At 37.0% G+C, this 16036-nt stretch overlaps 3 protein-coding genes across 4 annotated transcripts; all 3 read left to right on the top strand.

The window, feature by feature from the left end:
• Positions 1-296: 296 nt before the first annotated feature.
• On the top strand, positions 297-4638 carry LOC140012860 (glycosyl hydrolase 5 family protein-like). 2 transcript variants are annotated; one of them, XM_072061222.1, is made up of 4 exons: positions 297-574; positions 2631-3117; positions 3279-3876; positions 4019-4638. In XM_072061222.1, exons 2-4 carry the CDS (start codon positions 2707-2709, stop codon positions 4438-4440), a joined length of 1431 nt encoding a protein of 476 aa, XP_071917323.1. In that variant the 5' UTR covers positions 297-574; positions 2631-2706; the 3' UTR covers positions 4441-4638. The 2 variants fall into 2 exon arrangements, with proteins under 2 accessions (XP_071917323.1, XP_071917322.1); XM_072061221.1 differs by lacking the exon at positions 297-574 and having other exon boundaries at positions 595-3117.
• A 966-nt stretch (positions 4639-5604) lies between these two features.
• Positions 5605-7675, top strand: LOC113703609 (glycosyl hydrolase 5 family protein). Its single transcript, XM_027225036.2, has 3 exons — positions 5605-6217; positions 6388-6979; positions 7157-7675. The coding sequence occupies exons 1-3, from the start codon at positions 5624-5626 to the stop codon at positions 7591-7593; spliced, it is 1623 nt and encodes a 540-aa protein (XP_027080837.2). The 5' UTR covers positions 5605-5623; the 3' UTR covers positions 7594-7675.
• Positions 7676-12016: 4341 nt separating this feature from the next.
• LOC113703337 (probable membrane-associated kinase regulator 2) lies at positions 12017-14349 on the top strand. The gene is made up of 2 exons (XM_027224659.2): positions 12017-13674; positions 13908-14349. Exons 1-2 carry the CDS (start codon positions 12366-12368, stop codon positions 13970-13972), a joined length of 1374 nt encoding a protein of 457 aa, XP_027080460.1. The 5' UTR covers positions 12017-12365; the 3' UTR covers positions 13973-14349.
• Positions 14350-16036: the final 1687 nt, after the last annotated feature.

The following is a 16036-nucleotide window of genomic DNA, read 5'->3' as shown; positions in this document are numbered from 1 at the left end:
AAAACGTCAATTGTATCTATGTCAAATTTTTCGTTTATTTATCTTTATTTTTTCTCCTTTTTCTGAAAAGATTTATACTAATTACAATGACAATTCGAATTAGTTTGAAAAAAAAAATCATGAAGTTTATTGTATTCAATCCAATAACTATAGAATATTAAAATATTTATAAATTTTCTAATATATATACATAATTTAATTATATATATATATATATATATATATATGGGTTTGAGCAAGATCTAATATGGGTTTGGATTTGAATATAAACTATAAAAAATTAGAACCTACCTAGACTCAGGATTTGGGTCTGGATAGAGTTTGAATTTGAGAAATTAAATCTAAATCATATTCAAATACATTAGATCGGGATAAAATTCGATCCATTGACATACCTAACTACGAGTATCTGCTAACCAAGAAAGGAAAAAAACAAAGCTACCATAAGTATAACATAAATATTCAGATATTTAATCATTTTCTTCTGCTTCTTATGCTGGATGGAGTTCTTGCGCTATCAATTCGAGCAAATGGGCCAGCACCTACAAAGATGAACACCTACGGGAAGGTTGAGGTAACAAGTTATAAAATAAACGACAATGCAGCATGATTTCCCTTCTGCATGATTTCTTTGGTACAGAAATTTACGTGCAAAGCTAGATAGCAAGGGGGTGAAATGCCTACTTAAGATGGAGCTTTGGAAATTCAAACAGCTCAGATTCTTAAGCTTCAAGTCGTCAAGATACTTCATATCTAGCCCTGTGTATATTATTGCAAATATTTATTGCCTAATGGTATGGGAAAGACGACAACATTTTCAATTGATTCAAAGATGATATTAGCGAATGAAAAACCCAACATGAAGGGGCAATCCGTCCACAGTCCACGATGCTCTCATGGATGCAGGATGTAGGAAACACTTGCATTGTATTTTGCCAGGAAATGGAACTATCAGTTTATTTTGCACCATTTTTCGACAAGAACAGTGCACTATGCATGAATATATAGCACCAAGCGAAACAATTAATTAGGTTAAGATATAGTGCCATGCCATGAGAACTACAACTTTTCCTTTCACATAATCCAACAGCAACAATCAATGACAAGACAATAACCAGATGGATCTTGCTATGGACGTTCTATTTCTTGTTAACCACAATCGGCCCTAAATCTCAATTAGGGTTTGTAAAAATTGCACCCTAAACAATAATCAAGGAAAGGATCGATTATGGTTAACAAGAAATGGAACGTCCATGGCATGACCTCTTATAAATAAACTATTTTGAACTTCACGAGGTTCATTGAAATGGAATCAAAGTAACTAATTAACTGCTAGAGTAGAATTTATTGCTTTTGTATATCTTTTGCGCTCTTCTGTTATCAAATCATTTTGCCATTCTTTTACGTACTTCTTTTTAACTGTAATCATAATTTCTTATGGGGAAGATCAAGTGCACTAGAATTTCAAAAAACTTAAGTGAATTTCCCTTTGACTTTAATTAGCTATACATGCCTTAGTTGCCAATTTTATTTTTTTTTTTTATTTCCATCAAGTAAAGCTTTCTCCATCAATCTTTACATGGTTAGAATGATTCGAAGGATGATGCCTCTAACGGTTTAGTTCTCTCTAACTACATCATTATCTAGGAAACTATTCATTATTTCTTATGGGAAAGATCAAGAGCTCCATCAATCTTTACACCTCTAATGGTTTAGTTCTCCTTATCTACATCATTATCTGGTAAATTATTCATTATTTCTTATGGGGAAGATCAAGTGCAGTGGAATTTCGAAATTTTAAGTTAATTTCCCTTTATCTTTAATTAGCTATGCATGCCTTAGCTGCCCTTTTTTTTTTTTAATCTCTATCCAGTAAAGCTTCTTCAATTAGAGTTTCTCCATCGATCTTTACATGATTTAAATGATAATGCCTCTAACGGTTTAGTTCTCCTCATCGAAACCATTATCTAGGTAGACATATGTTAACAATTTTAATGAACATTTACCTCGTCTACTTGCACATCGTTAATGCAAAAACAGAAAGTAACTTACATGATCGCACTTTCATGCTCTACTATACGAGTAAAGTTATGCCTAACTAGACAAATGACGAGTAACTTCGTTTGCAGCAAGTCTTTTTATTAGTTCTATGGTCATTTCATGAACTAGTAGCATACCTTGGTGTTCAATAGTTGTATAGTCTTTCCTCGGTGTGCCAGATTTCGTTTGTTTTTAAAAGCATTATTTGTATAGATAAAACAAAATTAGTTTGTTGATAAACGATAATGGCTGTATAACTAACAATAAAATCTTTGCTGTTGCCAATAATAATCTTCTTGAAATTGAAATTTTTAAAGTTGAAACTGAAATTGAATAGCGGCTGTTTTTCTTTTGTTTCTCGTTATTTTGAAACTCTTCAAAAATCATTTTGATGAGGTTATCATATCTTATCAGTTAGCTGGATAGCGCCTATAAAAGTAGGATTTGGCTTGGGAGTATTGAAGGGGGAAAAAAAGAAACACTTTTTAGCCGGAAGAAACCAAGTGTGGGAAATTAGTCATGCAAATTCTTGTAGCAACTGTGCTCATTTTCTTTGCAGTCTCATCTCATGCAGTCCCTTTATCTACCAGATCCAGATGGATCATAGACGAGTCCACTGGGGATCGAGTGAAGCTCGTATGCGCCAACTGGGAAGGGCACGTCTCCATGTTGCCAGAAGGGCTGAGTAAAAGTCCCTTGGATGACATTTCTAGGCACATTTCCTTGTTGGGATTCAACTGCATTCGTCTCACCTGGGCCGTCTACATGTACACCCGCCATGCACATGTAACAGTGGCTCAGCATCTGCAGGATCTGAACCTGACGGATGCCCTCGCCGGAATCCAAAGACATAATCCTCAACTTGCAAGCCTCACACTTGTGGATGCTCAGAAGGCTGTTATCGAGTCAGTTGCCTCCCATGGTGTAATGGTGTTACTTGATTGCCAAGTTAGCAAGCCTATGTGGTGTTGCAATGACAATGATGGGAATGGATTCTGGGGAGATGCGTATTTCGACCCTCATGAATGGTTAAGAGCCTTGTCTACAGTGGCTAAAAGATACAAGGATATGCACATGGTATGGTTTTTTTTTTTTTTTTTTTGCCCCCTTTCCTTTTCCTACTTCTTATTCGATTTTGTTTCTTAGTTTTGTTTTGTTTTGGGTTTTCTGTACACATTTTACTGCTGACTCAATATATCTTTGAAATAAAGCATTTTTAACCATCACAATTGGTGCAGGTCATGGCGATGAGCTTGAGGAATGAGCTCCGCGGTCCACGCCAGAATGAGACTCTCTGGTATCACTGGGTTGAGGAAGGAGCAAAAACGATCCACAGGGCTAATCCAAATGTCTTAGTACTTGTATCAGGTCTGAATTATGATCTGGATTTCAGGTTTCTCAAAACAAAGCCCCTGAAATTGGGGATTGGCAAAAAGATGGTCTACGAAGCACATCAGTACGCATTCAGCGATGGACAGGACGGTCTATGGTTAAACAAATCGGTGAACTGGATGTGTAAAAATATGATCGAGGATGTAGAGGATAGAGTAGGATTTCTGTTCAGGGGAAGACATCCTGCTCCTCTGTTTATTACTGAATTTGGTGGTGATCAGATGGGAGACAACACAGCCGACAACTATTTCTTGACTTGTTACATAAGTTGGTTAGCAGAGAATGATCTTGATTGGGCCCTCTGGGCTCTGCAAGGAAGCTACTACCTTAGGGGTGGAAAACACGATCCTGAGGAAACATTTGGACTGTTTAATTCCAGTTGGGGACCTCTGAGAAATCCACAATTTCACACCAAGCTGCAACTTATACAACGGACGCTCATTGGTACATATTTGTTTCCTACATGAAAAATATTCTTGGCACGCTTTCCTTGAATGGATATATCATATACTGTTAGATGGCCCGACTAAATAATTCTTGTACAAATTTAGCAGGTAACCAACTTGCTTTTTAATTTCTGATGCAGATCCCAGATCAAAGGTCAAAAATTACTTGATATTGTACCATCCACAGAGTGGTTACTGTGCCAAGGTTGCCGAGAATGAGGTTCGTGCGACTGATTGCTGGGATGCGAGTCAATGGAGCTATGAAGGAGAGGGAACACCGATCAGATTGAAGGGAAGCGACTTGTGTTTGACAGCAACTGGGGATGGATTACCTGTGGCTCTTACGCGGGAATGCCTGACAGGGCAAAGTGCTTGGGAACTGGCTCCGAATTCCCAGTTCCAGTTAGCCAGCAGAGATGATTACGGGAATGACTTGTGCTTGGAATTCAACCCATACTATTCTAAAAGGATTCTAACCAGCAAGTGCATTGTTCCTGAGGAAGATGATCCCCAAAATCCCCAGGGCCAATGGTTCAAACTCATTCAATCAAATATACACTAGATTTTTGTTTTTTTTTTTTGGGTTAATTTCTTTTTTAGGAATTGGATCCTTAAGTTAGGATGAATTTCAGCAGAGTGGTGCAACTCCTGGTTGCGTTTTAAGTCAAGTTCGATTAGAGCGTGTCCATTCAGGAATCAATCTTTCAACTATGTTTTCTAGATAGCAAGGCAAGCCTTGATGTTGACTTTATATTTATTTGAAAGTCTTCAATTTCTTGTTGGAGTTTTAATTTATGTTTCTTTGATTTTCTTATATTTTGGTGGAATTTACGAATCAAACATGTACTACTATTTTGTTCTTTCATTATAACTGAAACATCTAGTCCATGTTAAACTGAACCGAAAATTGTCACGATTTCATCCTTGTGGTTTTTTTTTTTTAATTTTGGTAAGAGCGATATACTGTAAGTATAAATTATTTTTTCGTTGTTGGTTCACTTTTAGAAGTTGTAGCCATGCATGTACTTAATTTAGAGATCACTATATTTAGTTTCTTATTCACCGGCAACATGTACTGAAATACTGTATTTGTAGCATCCAAAGCTAAGGCCTAGATAGTTAGTTTATGATTCCATTTTTTTTTTTTCATATAATTTCCCGGATATGAAAATTACAATGAACGAAGAACATGCTTCAGAAGATATCCGGCAACGTGGTCGGCGATCAAGATCCTTACCTGTACCGCTGCTGTCGAATGCGCAAACAGAAATGAAAATCAAGAAAGTACTCCTGATTGGTAGATAACATAGCATTAAGCATCCCAAAATTACCCAATAATTGGTGAACACAATCCGACGTGGCCCCCTTTGTACTGGTGCCATTCTGCCGTTGATAAAGATTATGAAAAAAAATGTTTGTGATGGGGTGGATGGTCTAGTTCATTTTGGAAAGAATGAAATTTGGGATGATTTACTCAGTCTTTATCAATTTTGGAACTTGAAAGCTGTGTTGGACTTGGATGGGATCATGGGAAACAACTATCATCTATCTATCGCGCATATCATCCTCCTTTAATGAGTTTAATCAGAGCCTGACAGGTCGTTGCGCAGTAATTAATTACCCATGGGAGAGTGTAAGAGTACGTCCCCTGCCACATTCAAAATTGTAGTACTACTAATTACTAGAAACTAGAATTGAAGATTTGAAGTTGTAGTAGTAGTCTTGTTCATTCTGCATCTATTAAAATGGCTGAGAAAAACTCCTCTCATTTTCATACATTCTTACTATGGATTCTTCTTTTTTCATTTGCAAAACTCAGCAAATCGTTGCCTCTTTCAACAAGTTCAAGATGGATACTTGATGATAAAACTGGGAGCAGAGTGAAGCTAACTTGTGTCAACTGGGTAGGCCATTTAGAGCCCTTGATAGTAGAGGGGCTGCAGAAGAAGCCATTGCCCTATATTGTTGACAATGTAGCTTTGATGGGATTCAACTGCGTACGGCTAACGTGGGCTACTTTCATGTTCACCAGAGAAAACTACGGAAACCTCACAGTCAGAGAGTCCCTTAATCAGTTGAGCCTCGATGGATCCGTGGCAGGCATTGCAATGAATAATCCTCAATTGCTGGATGCCACCGTTGTTGAGGTCCAAAAGGCTGTTGTCTATGAGCTTGGGAGAAAGAACATCATGGTAATATTGGATAATCATGTCAGTAAACCTCAATGGTGCTGTGGTGGAGATGATGGAAATGGTTTCTTTGGAGATGAATTCTTTGATCCCAAGGAATGGTTACAAGGCCTTACTGCAGTTGCAAACCTGTACAAGGATGCTCCTAATGTAAGTAACATATGACATATATCCATGAACGCGGTCTGGTTACTGTAGTAATTATTAAGCTTTGGGAGGAAATCTACTGAGCTTATTGATCTACTAAACTGCTAATCATATTCATCGACTAAGCAACCAAGAATATGATTTATTTACTTTTAGTTTCATTTATACGACAGGTTGTAGCCATGAGCATGAGAAATGAGCTACGAGGTCCACGCCAGAACACAAATGATTGGTACGAGTACATCCCGCAAGGAGCAGCAGTCATTCATGGAGAAAACCCATCTTTGCTTATCATAGTTTCAGGTCTTGGGTACGAGACTGACCTTAGTTTTGTAAAGGAAAAGCCACTAGTACTGAATTTCACAAACAAGCTGGTGTACGAGGCGCATTGGTATGCATTTGATACTCCATGGCAAATCTGGTTGTCTCAAACCAATCAGATATGTGCACAAAGGAGCCAACGTTTTGCGGATCATTCTGCTTTTGTTGTCAGCAGCAGTAACCCTGTTCCTCTGTTTTTGAGTGAATTTGGAGCCGATCAAAGAGGTGGGAATGAGGCAGATAACAGGTATTTGAGTTGCTTGTTGGCATTTGTAGCCGAGCACGATTTGGATTGGGCCTTGTGGACATTGCAGGGAAGCTATATACTTAGGCAAGGCGTGGTTGAGTTGGAGGAAGTGTATGGGATGTTTGATGTCAACTGGGATCACATCAGGAACTCAACTCTTTCGCGGAGGCTGCAGCTTGTAAAACAGATTATTTGGGGTATGAATTATGATCACCAAACTTGTTTTTTTGACAAGATTTTCCGCATGAAAAAAAAAGTATGCATTTCTTTCAAATTTGTGCTAGCTGACGCTGGAAACAAAATAAATGTTCATTTTCTTAATGATGCTAAATGCTCTTTAATATATATAGTGAATTTGTTTCTATGCCATGCAGATCCAAAGTCGAATAACACAACACATTCCAAGCTTTATCATCCCCAGAGTGGCCTATGTGCCCAGATTGGAAATAACGGTAGTGTCCGGGGTAGTGATTGCCAAAGTCCAGGTCGCTGGAAACAACAGGAAGCTGGGAGTTCAATTCAACTGGAGGCCGAGGGGACATTTGGGTGTTTAAGGGCTGTTGGTGATGGTCAGCCGGCAACTGTTTCAAGTGATTGTGGGAACCAAACGACTTTGTGGAAAATGGTTTCAAGCTCCCAGCTTCACATTGCTGCCCAAGGTGGATATTTGTGCTTGGAGATGAACTCTTCCGACTCGGTGGTTGTCACTAGGAAGTGTCTGTGCTTGGACGAGAATTCCAATGACGTTCCTAATTGTGCTGAAAATCCTGAGGGGCAATGGTTTAAGCTTGTTCCTACAAATGAAAGCTAATTTTTTTTTTTTTTTTTGGATAAAAAATGTGCAAACACTTTATTTAAACGGTGAGTAGGGCCTGAAGCGAGGCCATGTAATGTTTGGACTGTAAGGAAGGTGGGGCCGGGTGGGGGTGGGTGGAAACAAATGAGGAGGAGAAACAATCTACATTACTCCATGTGTCTTAAATTAAGTTTTTTTTTGAAAAAAAAAAAAAGAAATTTCTAAGCTAGTTTTGTTGTAATTTCAAGTTCTAGAGAAAATCATCACGCGAAGAGCAAATAAGTAACATCTATGGGCCTGTTTGGAATCTCAGTTTTTTTCCAAATTTGTCTGCTACAAGTTTTTTAAAAATTTTAACTACAGTAACTTTAAAAAAAATTTCAAAATTTCTAAACTATACACTTTAAAATATTTAAAAATTTACATACACCCAAAAAATTTCTACAGTAAAGTTTTAGACAAACACCCAAAAAACTCACTTGCCAAACAGGGTCTATATAAAATGTTTTAGAAACTTGGACATTGTTAATTTGGATTGCCATTTTTCATCCAAAATTATTTATGTTTTCTTTAAATACAATTTTCAATCATCTTTTTATTTTATATATATTAAATTATTATAGTTCAATTTCTTTAATAAAAAATTCATAAAATAGCAATACAGATGGGCTCGCAAATATTTTGATGAAATGACAACACATTAGAAAGGGAGGAATGAAATGCCCTTAACTTTTTGGATGGTTGACCATAACAGAGAAAGAACAAAGGGAAAAAAAAAGAAAAGAAATGATAAAAGTAATAAGCAGGGGAAAGCTCCAAATTCCGGGATCTCCACCATGATTGTATTTTTATAGGAGTACTAAATAAGATGACCATGATTGTGGAGGTCGGAGGGAAACATGGTAATACCTTGAGTTGTAAAGTTTGTTGTTAGTAACCTAGTGGTGCTAGAGGTATTTCTTTTTTTTTTTCTTTTTTTCTTTTTTTTTTTGGAGCAGGAGCATAACAATAGGTAATTAAGGTTTGAAGCCAAGAAGACAAATAATAATAATGATAACATTTGATTGGTAGGACAAACGTAATACTTTAAAAAAAAAAAAAAAAAAAAGGAGCAGAATGTTTGTTAGAGCATTGGAAATTGAGCTTCAATGTCACTACTCATTAGGCAAATTGGAGGCTGAGCTAAAGTGGCTTTAGGATGATGGTTTGCTACTATAGTGCCCAAAAAGAATTCAACTATCTCTGCGTGATGATTAAACTTTAGATAAAGAAGGATCCATAAAATAAAGATAACAAGACAATAATATAGCAATGTGTGACGCCTTTTGAATTTGTGAAATGGGTTATGGGGTCCAAAATCCATTCCTTTAGAACATTTTTCTTTTCGGCTCGAGTCAAACAGGCTTAAGTTTACTTGTTCATGGCAAAGGGTACCCCAAAGTTTGACCATCTCTTCGGAGCCAAACTGGAGGGACTTGGCGGAGACGTTTCAGTTGAGTTGAATATGATTCTTGTAATCTGATGAATCTTAAGCCCTTTCCTTTACATTTTTTTGTTTCTAACAACTTGGTTTAGAGTTTTCTTCTTTAAAACAGAAAAGAAAATATGGGGAGAATGATAAATCAGCTGATAGGTTCCAAGTGGAAGATGGTGGGCTTGAATGACCCGACCCGGTAAATAATTGTCTATCCCAGGATGGAAAAGAAAATAAAAAGAAAAAGGGTCCACAAGCCCATCCCAAAATGGAATGGAAATGGAGACCGAAAATATCTGCCTTCAATCCATTGCTGGATAGATAATCCGACGCCGTTTCCGTTCTAACAGTACAAAAATAACAACACACTACAATATTAGCAACAGCTATAAATGGTATTGTTGCTTGCTTTTCTGGGGGCTCAGCGCATATAATGAAAGTAAAGCACCGGCCACTTTATTTTATTTAGGTTTGAATTAAGTGACTGGAGCTTCGCTGTAAAAAAAGAAAGAGAGGTATCCCAAACGAGATACTCAACATTAAACATTCTACCAGAATACCGCACATGTGGATGATTGATTTTGGCATTAGAAAACGAGGCTGACCATTATTGAATGGAAGGGACCTCAATAAATAATTGCGTCCTTTTTAGGCTACTATTTGTAAATTACCCTACACCTTAAGGCACTACCAAATTCCTGAAAAAAGGAGTACTGAGAGATGTATTTTGGAAGGGCCTAAAATTAAATAAATGATCCATTGAAGGCTTTCTATTGCTACTCACTGCACATTCGTGCCTGCATTTGCATTTGCATTTGCATTGCAGCCGTATACATACTGACATCTGACGCGGGCTCTGCCTGCAATCACATGACTCTTTCTTCTGCAGCCAAACCACCTTACAAAGTTACCACAGTAATTTCAGTGTACTATTATCATTTTTAACCCTCGTACCCTTTGCTTTGGCGCACCCTTTTTCCACCTCTATCTATCAATAGTGGTTGGATTTGAAACTTAAATTTGACAGCGAGAACATACTTACCAATCCTCTCCTAATAATTGGACTGATTCCAATAATTTACCATAATAATTTAATTTACAGTGAAACCGTAACAGTCTCAAATCCCTTCTCCAAAGAAAACCATAAATTTAGCCTCGATAACAGCAAATTTTTGAGTTGAATATAAGACATTCAGATTATATATACAATATAATTAATATTATTATTAGTTAAATATTATGATTGTTTTTGCTCTTTCTAAGCAATTATTAAATGGTTGGATTAAGGCACTTCTGAAAATCTATTTACCTAACTACGTAACATTTTACCACTTAGCTAATTCTGGTATTTTCATTCCAGCCACATATAGAAGTGAAATAAAGAATGTTTTAATGATTATTTATTTCATTCCAGCCACATATAGGGTTGCAGTTTTGAAACTTCGATTTCGATTTTAATTCTGATTAAAGTTTCGGTTCCTTTTAATTACAGCTACTCAATTATAGTTATAAAATTGTAATTAAAAAAAATGACAATGAGCTTTGAATGAAAAGAAAATATAGTCAAATGAATTTTACAAAATAAAATAAAACTTTCATGTTATTATTAGTAAAGGAAAAAAATAGTACATGGTAAAAAGAAAGATGAGACAGAATATATGAAAAAAAAATACCTCACACCATATTTAAAGAGCTAATTTGGTCTTTTTTCTTCTTTTTTTTGGAAAATAAAAATGACTGTTCGAACTCAACCAAAATGGTCAATTTTAGCTTTAGTTCTAATTCATTATGAATCTAAATCGAAACATTTAACCAAGATTCCTGGCCTCGAATTTGATTCTCCAAATTCAATTTTGCTTCTGATTCAACAAATCATTGATCAGAGTGCTAAAATCTGAGTGCTAAATGAAAACTTCAGAGCTCAACTTTGGTTTAATTTTTCAATGAATTTGCTTTCAAATTATAGTAATGATATATGGTAAAACACTTCTTGTCAAATGCAAGTTCAAACTTTGATTACATAGTATAAACTTATTTTTTTTTCCCATCTAGTACGAGTTCTCATATTTGTAGGGCAAGTTATAACTTGTTAACAAAAGACTAGCAGTCAATTTGATTTGTTGTAATGTCAAATGAGTTGTGTTTAGATCTACTACAGAGTCTATTCGAGAATGAGCAGTGCATTACTCGAGTTCCAATTCGCTGAGTTTTTCAAAGTAACTTATTTTATATTATTTGAATTCAAGCTTCACCATGACCAAATACAATCAAGTTTAATCGAACTCGATTGAACTTAATCCATCTCATTCAAGTTCTCAAGATTGATGTTTTAGTAAATTATAAAATTAATCGATGCTGTTAAGGTATGTTATAATGCAATTGATCTCATTCATAATTTTATAATAAATAATTGAAATTTTATTATAAATACACTGGCCGATAAAATTCTTGAGTACTTGAGTTTTAATTTTTATATTCAAATTTAACTCAATTAATTTATCAAATAGCTCAAACTCAGCCATGTCGAGTTCGAACCAGGCTTTTCATGAAGTTACTTGCGAGTCCGAGTCTCTTAGATCGGTAAATTTACACCCATAAATTTGTGTTCATGTCGAAACCTATTCTTTTTTTTTTTTTTTTTTTTTTTGTCGACGGAGTGGGTGTCCGGGTCAAGTCCTTAAAGGCGGCCCGACTAATCCCACTTCGGTCCGGTCCAGCGCCCCAACTTAGACTTAGCACGTTAAACACACGGAGAAGCCGATGTTGCTGCGGAATTTCGACCCCAGGACCTGACTCCGTCGAAACCTATTTTTTATTTTTTTTTGTCGAAACCTATTCGAGGGATCCAATTTACATTGAACCAAGTCGTGTTCCAAACAAACAAACAAACAAACAAATGAAGTCCAATAGATTCTTCCCCGTTAGTCTTTGGTCCTTGGTGGCAAAGGTCTCACAACACTTTCAACATTCACGCCCGTCTTCTCCCTCTTTCCCGGTAAAAAAGGTTAATTAAAGCTTACCCTACAACCGTACTCCTCTCTTCAACCCCATACCATTTACCAGCACCCTTCCTTCCTCTGTCTCCTCAGTCCTCAGGCCCCTCTGCAGTATTCTGCCACACCCCTGCAACCCCTCCCCCCCTACTTAGTACCCACATTACACACTCTTTCTCTCTCATTTTCATTTTCTGTCTCCCAAAGCTCTTGATATTTTTTTTTTCTTTATCCTTTTTATCTCTATCTGTAATAGCTATTACAAAGTCTTGTTAACTAGCCGCAGAATAACAAAAACTTGTATACTGGCTTTACCAACAATGGAAGCATTTAGCTTACTCAAGTACTGGCGTGGTGGTGGTGCAGTTTTCAAATGTGACGGCCCTACTAACCTACGCGCTGCAGACTCCTCTTCCTCTTCTTCCGCCGCCACCACCACCATAGTCACCGCGGTCAGTCCTTTCTCCTCAGACTCCGACTCTGACGGCGGCGACGATGGTCCCTTCTTTGACTTGGAATTCACTCTTCCAGAAGAAGATGACGACAGTGACTCCGAGGAACAAATGAAGGACCACAGAGATTTGGTCCCGAATGTTGATGAACAAGTAGAAAATGTGAGTGAAAAGGTAAAGAGTGATGGAGGAGAAGTAGAAAATGACGAAGAAGAAGAAGAAGAAGAAGAAGAAGGAGAAGAAGGAGAGGAGATTAAATTCACGCTTTCCTCCAGCTCCAGCGGCGACTCTAACGATCCAAATGTCTCGCTTTCTCCTTCCGATGACTTGTTCTTCAAAGGCCGTCTCGTTCCCATAGATTCTTCCTCCATGATTCTCAACGCCGCCGAAGCTCTCCCAAAATTTCATCCAGTTTCCTCCATTTTAAAATCCGCTACCAAATTTCGCGTCCAGATGTTGAACTTCAACAAATCCAAGTCCAATTCCCGCGAAAACCACAAAAAATCCGAACCCCAGGAGAAACCGGAGAATCAAGAAAGAAAGCAACAGACTAGTAAACTCTTCACTGTCAAGTTGAAGGTTGAAGAAGTTCCTCTGGTTTCTCTGTTCACCAGAGATAATAGTTCCAAGGGAACAAACAGCAAGTCAATTAAGCGGAATGCTAGTAACGACGGCGTCGTTGAGAATACCACTGATTCGAATGGCCCTACAGATGAGAGGAAGTTTTCCAAAGATGTCATGCAAAAGTATCTGAAGAAAGTTAAGCCGCTCTATGTTCGCGTTTCAAAAAGGTATGGAGATAAGCTGAGATTTTCCGGGCAGTTGAGCTTTCCAAAGCCCGGAGCTGGTCCACCTCCGACGACGGCGGAGGTGAAGTCTCCGACGGAGAAACCCACTGCCATGAAAGGGAATGGCGGTGGTGAGGGGGGCGAGGTGGCGTGTGAAGTCGCGGGAGGGAGTAATGTAGTGAAGAGCACTCAGAAGCAGGGGAATTTACAGGCTGGGCTCCGCGTTGTCTGTAAGCATTTGGGCAAAAGTCGGTCGGCGTCGTCGTCGGTGGTGACGGCTCCGGCGGCGCCTGTAGCCTCGAATCGACGGGATGATTCCCTGTTGCAGCAACAGGATGGGATCCAAAGTGCCATCCTGCATTGCAAAAGATCTTTCAATGCTTCTAGAGGTAAACGAGAATTTACCCAGTAAATTGACAGTCATAGTAGTATTTCAGTTACATGCGTTCAAGGTTTTTTTTTAGTTTTCCAAATATGTGACTGAATAATCACCGGAAAAACAAACGGATATCAAAACTTGAGAAATTCTCAGAGGTGTAGGAGCTAAACCTCAAAAAGATGGTGTAATGTGGTAATGAATACTTATGTTCTTAATCATTTTAAACGATGACATGCATTGTAGATTTGGAGGCTTCGATTCTATCACGTTCAGTAAGCGATCCGTCACATGAGAAATCGGTGAGTTAGTAGTGAATCAACAGATTCTTGATCCCTTCTGTCCCTGTTCAGAGAGAAAGACAGAGAGATAGCCAGAGGGACATGCAATTGTAAGGAGACTCACCCCGTGATGGTTTACTTATTAGTAAATTCGTAGATTTATTTACAATTAATTGCTGTACTTGAGTAGGTTGTTTGTAAGTGCTTGATGGAGTAGTAGTAGCCGTAGATAAATATTAATTTATGTAAAGTGGTATCAAAACTTATTAATTAATGAAGTGAAAAGTAAGGAGTAGAGATGCCCTAGTTTGGTAGGCTGGTAGGGTATGTCTTCTTTGATGTAAGCGACGGCATTGACTGGGAAATGAGTAATCAATTATCACCTCTGCTTCGTTTTGCTGTAAATATCTCAATTAATGTAAGTAATCAATTATTACTCCGGTATTTACTTGCAAAGTTGTGATGGGAAAGGAAGGGGTATGCTAGTAATATCACGTGTTAGAATTTTTCTGTATTTTGTAAGGATGGTCAGAAATTTGAGAGCACAATAGTAGTGCTAGCTACATGTAATCAAGGACGAATTCAAGTGTTTGAACTGTGCTCTCAAATTTGGCACAGTTCATTTATTAGTAAAGGGTTTGATTTGATCTTTCCTGTTGAATTTCTTTGGAACAGCAAAATGATTTTGAAAAGCAGCACTTGGGATTTTTTTGTAGAGTTGAATTTTTGTAATTAACATTCTTTGAGGAAATGTTTGATTCACGTTAACAATGAAAAATGAGGAGGAAAATCGGAAAGTCCAGTTTCTTGGTGTTTGTTCATTATCGAACTCGCCGGTAAAGAAGAAAATGTCTTTTGGTCTCTCACTGGGGGAGTAGTTCAAGAAATTGGAGAAAGTACCTACAACAATAGCAGTGAGATTCTTCCTTTCCGCTTCACTTTTTCTTTTTACGCCTTTCCCTGTTCCTGTCCTGTCTTCCATTCAAAGAGGAGAAAATATACGATCGTGCGAGCTGCTGCAAGTGCAAACACGAAAGGTCGTAGAACTGGAAAAGGAACAGATTAGTGAGAAGATTGTGTGGGCGAGGATGAAACTTCAAGGACAAATATACGAAATTGTATATTGCGTCTTTACCTGACTAGTCCATTATTTACAGACCACGGGCAAGTATAATTGGGACTTTTAATTATTATACTTGTTTACGTAATATAATGTACGGTGATATAATTTTATTATATTCATAATTTTATTCATGTACATCAAATCAATCCAACAGCATAGCAATGTTTTGAAAATCGAATCGGATCAGCCGGCTCGACTTGTTGAATCGTGATCTGGCCATGCCTTCGGTTCAATTCAAATAAAAAATCAAAGAATTAATTGAATCGGTCAATAACTGGTTGAATCGGTTAAAATTGGGAGGTTTAATCGGTTTTTATTAAGTATTTATTTTTAAAATAAATATTTTAGTTTTATTCATAATTCTTAATATTAAAATGAATAAAAAATTATTAAACCTTTGAATCGAGATCGAATCGATTGAACCGATCGAATCGTAAATCGAAAGATTTTTCAGTTCGCTCTTCAGTTCAGGTTTAAAAACGTTGCAGCATAGCCGGGCCTACAAGCATATATCAAATTATAACATATGCAACGTTGCAACTACACCAAACACAGCCACGTCTGAAACTTTTAATGAGTCAAATATTCGTTTTCAAGTTTTGATCCTATATTATACGAATAGGGTTTAAGTCCAATTTGATTCACTTATTTGTATAAATACTTGAGTTCGAATTCGAAATCGACTAATTAAATTAAATGAGCCAAATTCAAACTTGAGCTCAAGATCGAATTTGAATTCGGAGATAATTTAATTATATTTTTAATATATAATGCGTTATTTAGAACAAGCTTAATTGTGTTTCTTGATTTAAAAAAACAAATAATATTAGACTAATTTATGTACAATTACTCCTTTTTAGTAAAATATAATATACATTTAATATAGTTATATATGTATCCATGAACTATTCGAATAAATTTGTATTAGACTTAATTATTAAATGAGTCTCATATTATATTTAAATTTGATT

This window comes from Coffea arabica, chromosome 8e (assembly GCF_036785885.1).
Source record: "Coffea arabica cultivar ET-39 chromosome 8e, Coffea Arabica ET-39 HiFi, whole genome shotgun sequence".
NCBI classification, from domain to species: domain Eukaryota; kingdom Viridiplantae; phylum Streptophyta; class Magnoliopsida; order Gentianales; family Rubiaceae; genus Coffea; species Coffea arabica.
Note: the sequence above shows the minus strand (reverse complement) of the source record. Positions and strands in the feature narration are given on the sequence as shown.

What these genes read in the sequence shown, in the direction of transcription:
- LOC140012860 (XM_072061221.1), top strand. Translation starts at nt 2,560, where the DNA reads ATGCAAATTCTTGTAGCAACTGTGCTCATTTTCTTTGCAGTCTCATCT. An exon ending in GATACAAGGATATGCACATG is followed by an intron (nt 3,118 to 3,278) that starts GTATGGTTTTTT and finishes CAATTGGTGCAG; the next exon opens with GTCATGGCGATGAGCTTGAG. An exon ending in TATACAACGGACGCTCATTG is followed by an intron (nt 3,877 to 4,018) that starts GTACATATTTGT and finishes TTTCTGATGCAG; the next exon opens with ATCCCAGATCAAAGGTCAAA.
- LOC113703609 (XM_027225036.2), top strand. Translation starts at nt 5,624, where the DNA reads ATGGCTGAGAAAAACTCCTCTCATTTTCATACATTCTTACTATGGATT. An exon ending in TGTACAAGGATGCTCCTAAT is followed by an intron (nt 6,218 to 6,387) that starts GTAAGTAACATA and finishes TTTATACGACAG; the next exon opens with GTTGTAGCCATGAGCATGAG. An exon ending in TGTAAAACAGATTATTTGGG is followed by an intron (nt 6,980 to 7,156) that starts GTATGAATTATG and finishes TATGCCATGCAG; the next exon opens with ATCCAAAGTCGAATAACACA.
- LOC113703337 (XM_027224659.2), top strand. Translation starts at nt 12,366, where the DNA reads ATGGAAGCATTTAGCTTACTCAAGTACTGGCGTGGTGGTGGTGCAGTT. An exon ending in ATCTTTCAATGCTTCTAGAG is followed by an intron (nt 13,675 to 13,907) that starts GTAAACGAGAAT and finishes CATGCATTGTAG; the next exon opens with ATTTGGAGGCTTCGATTCTA.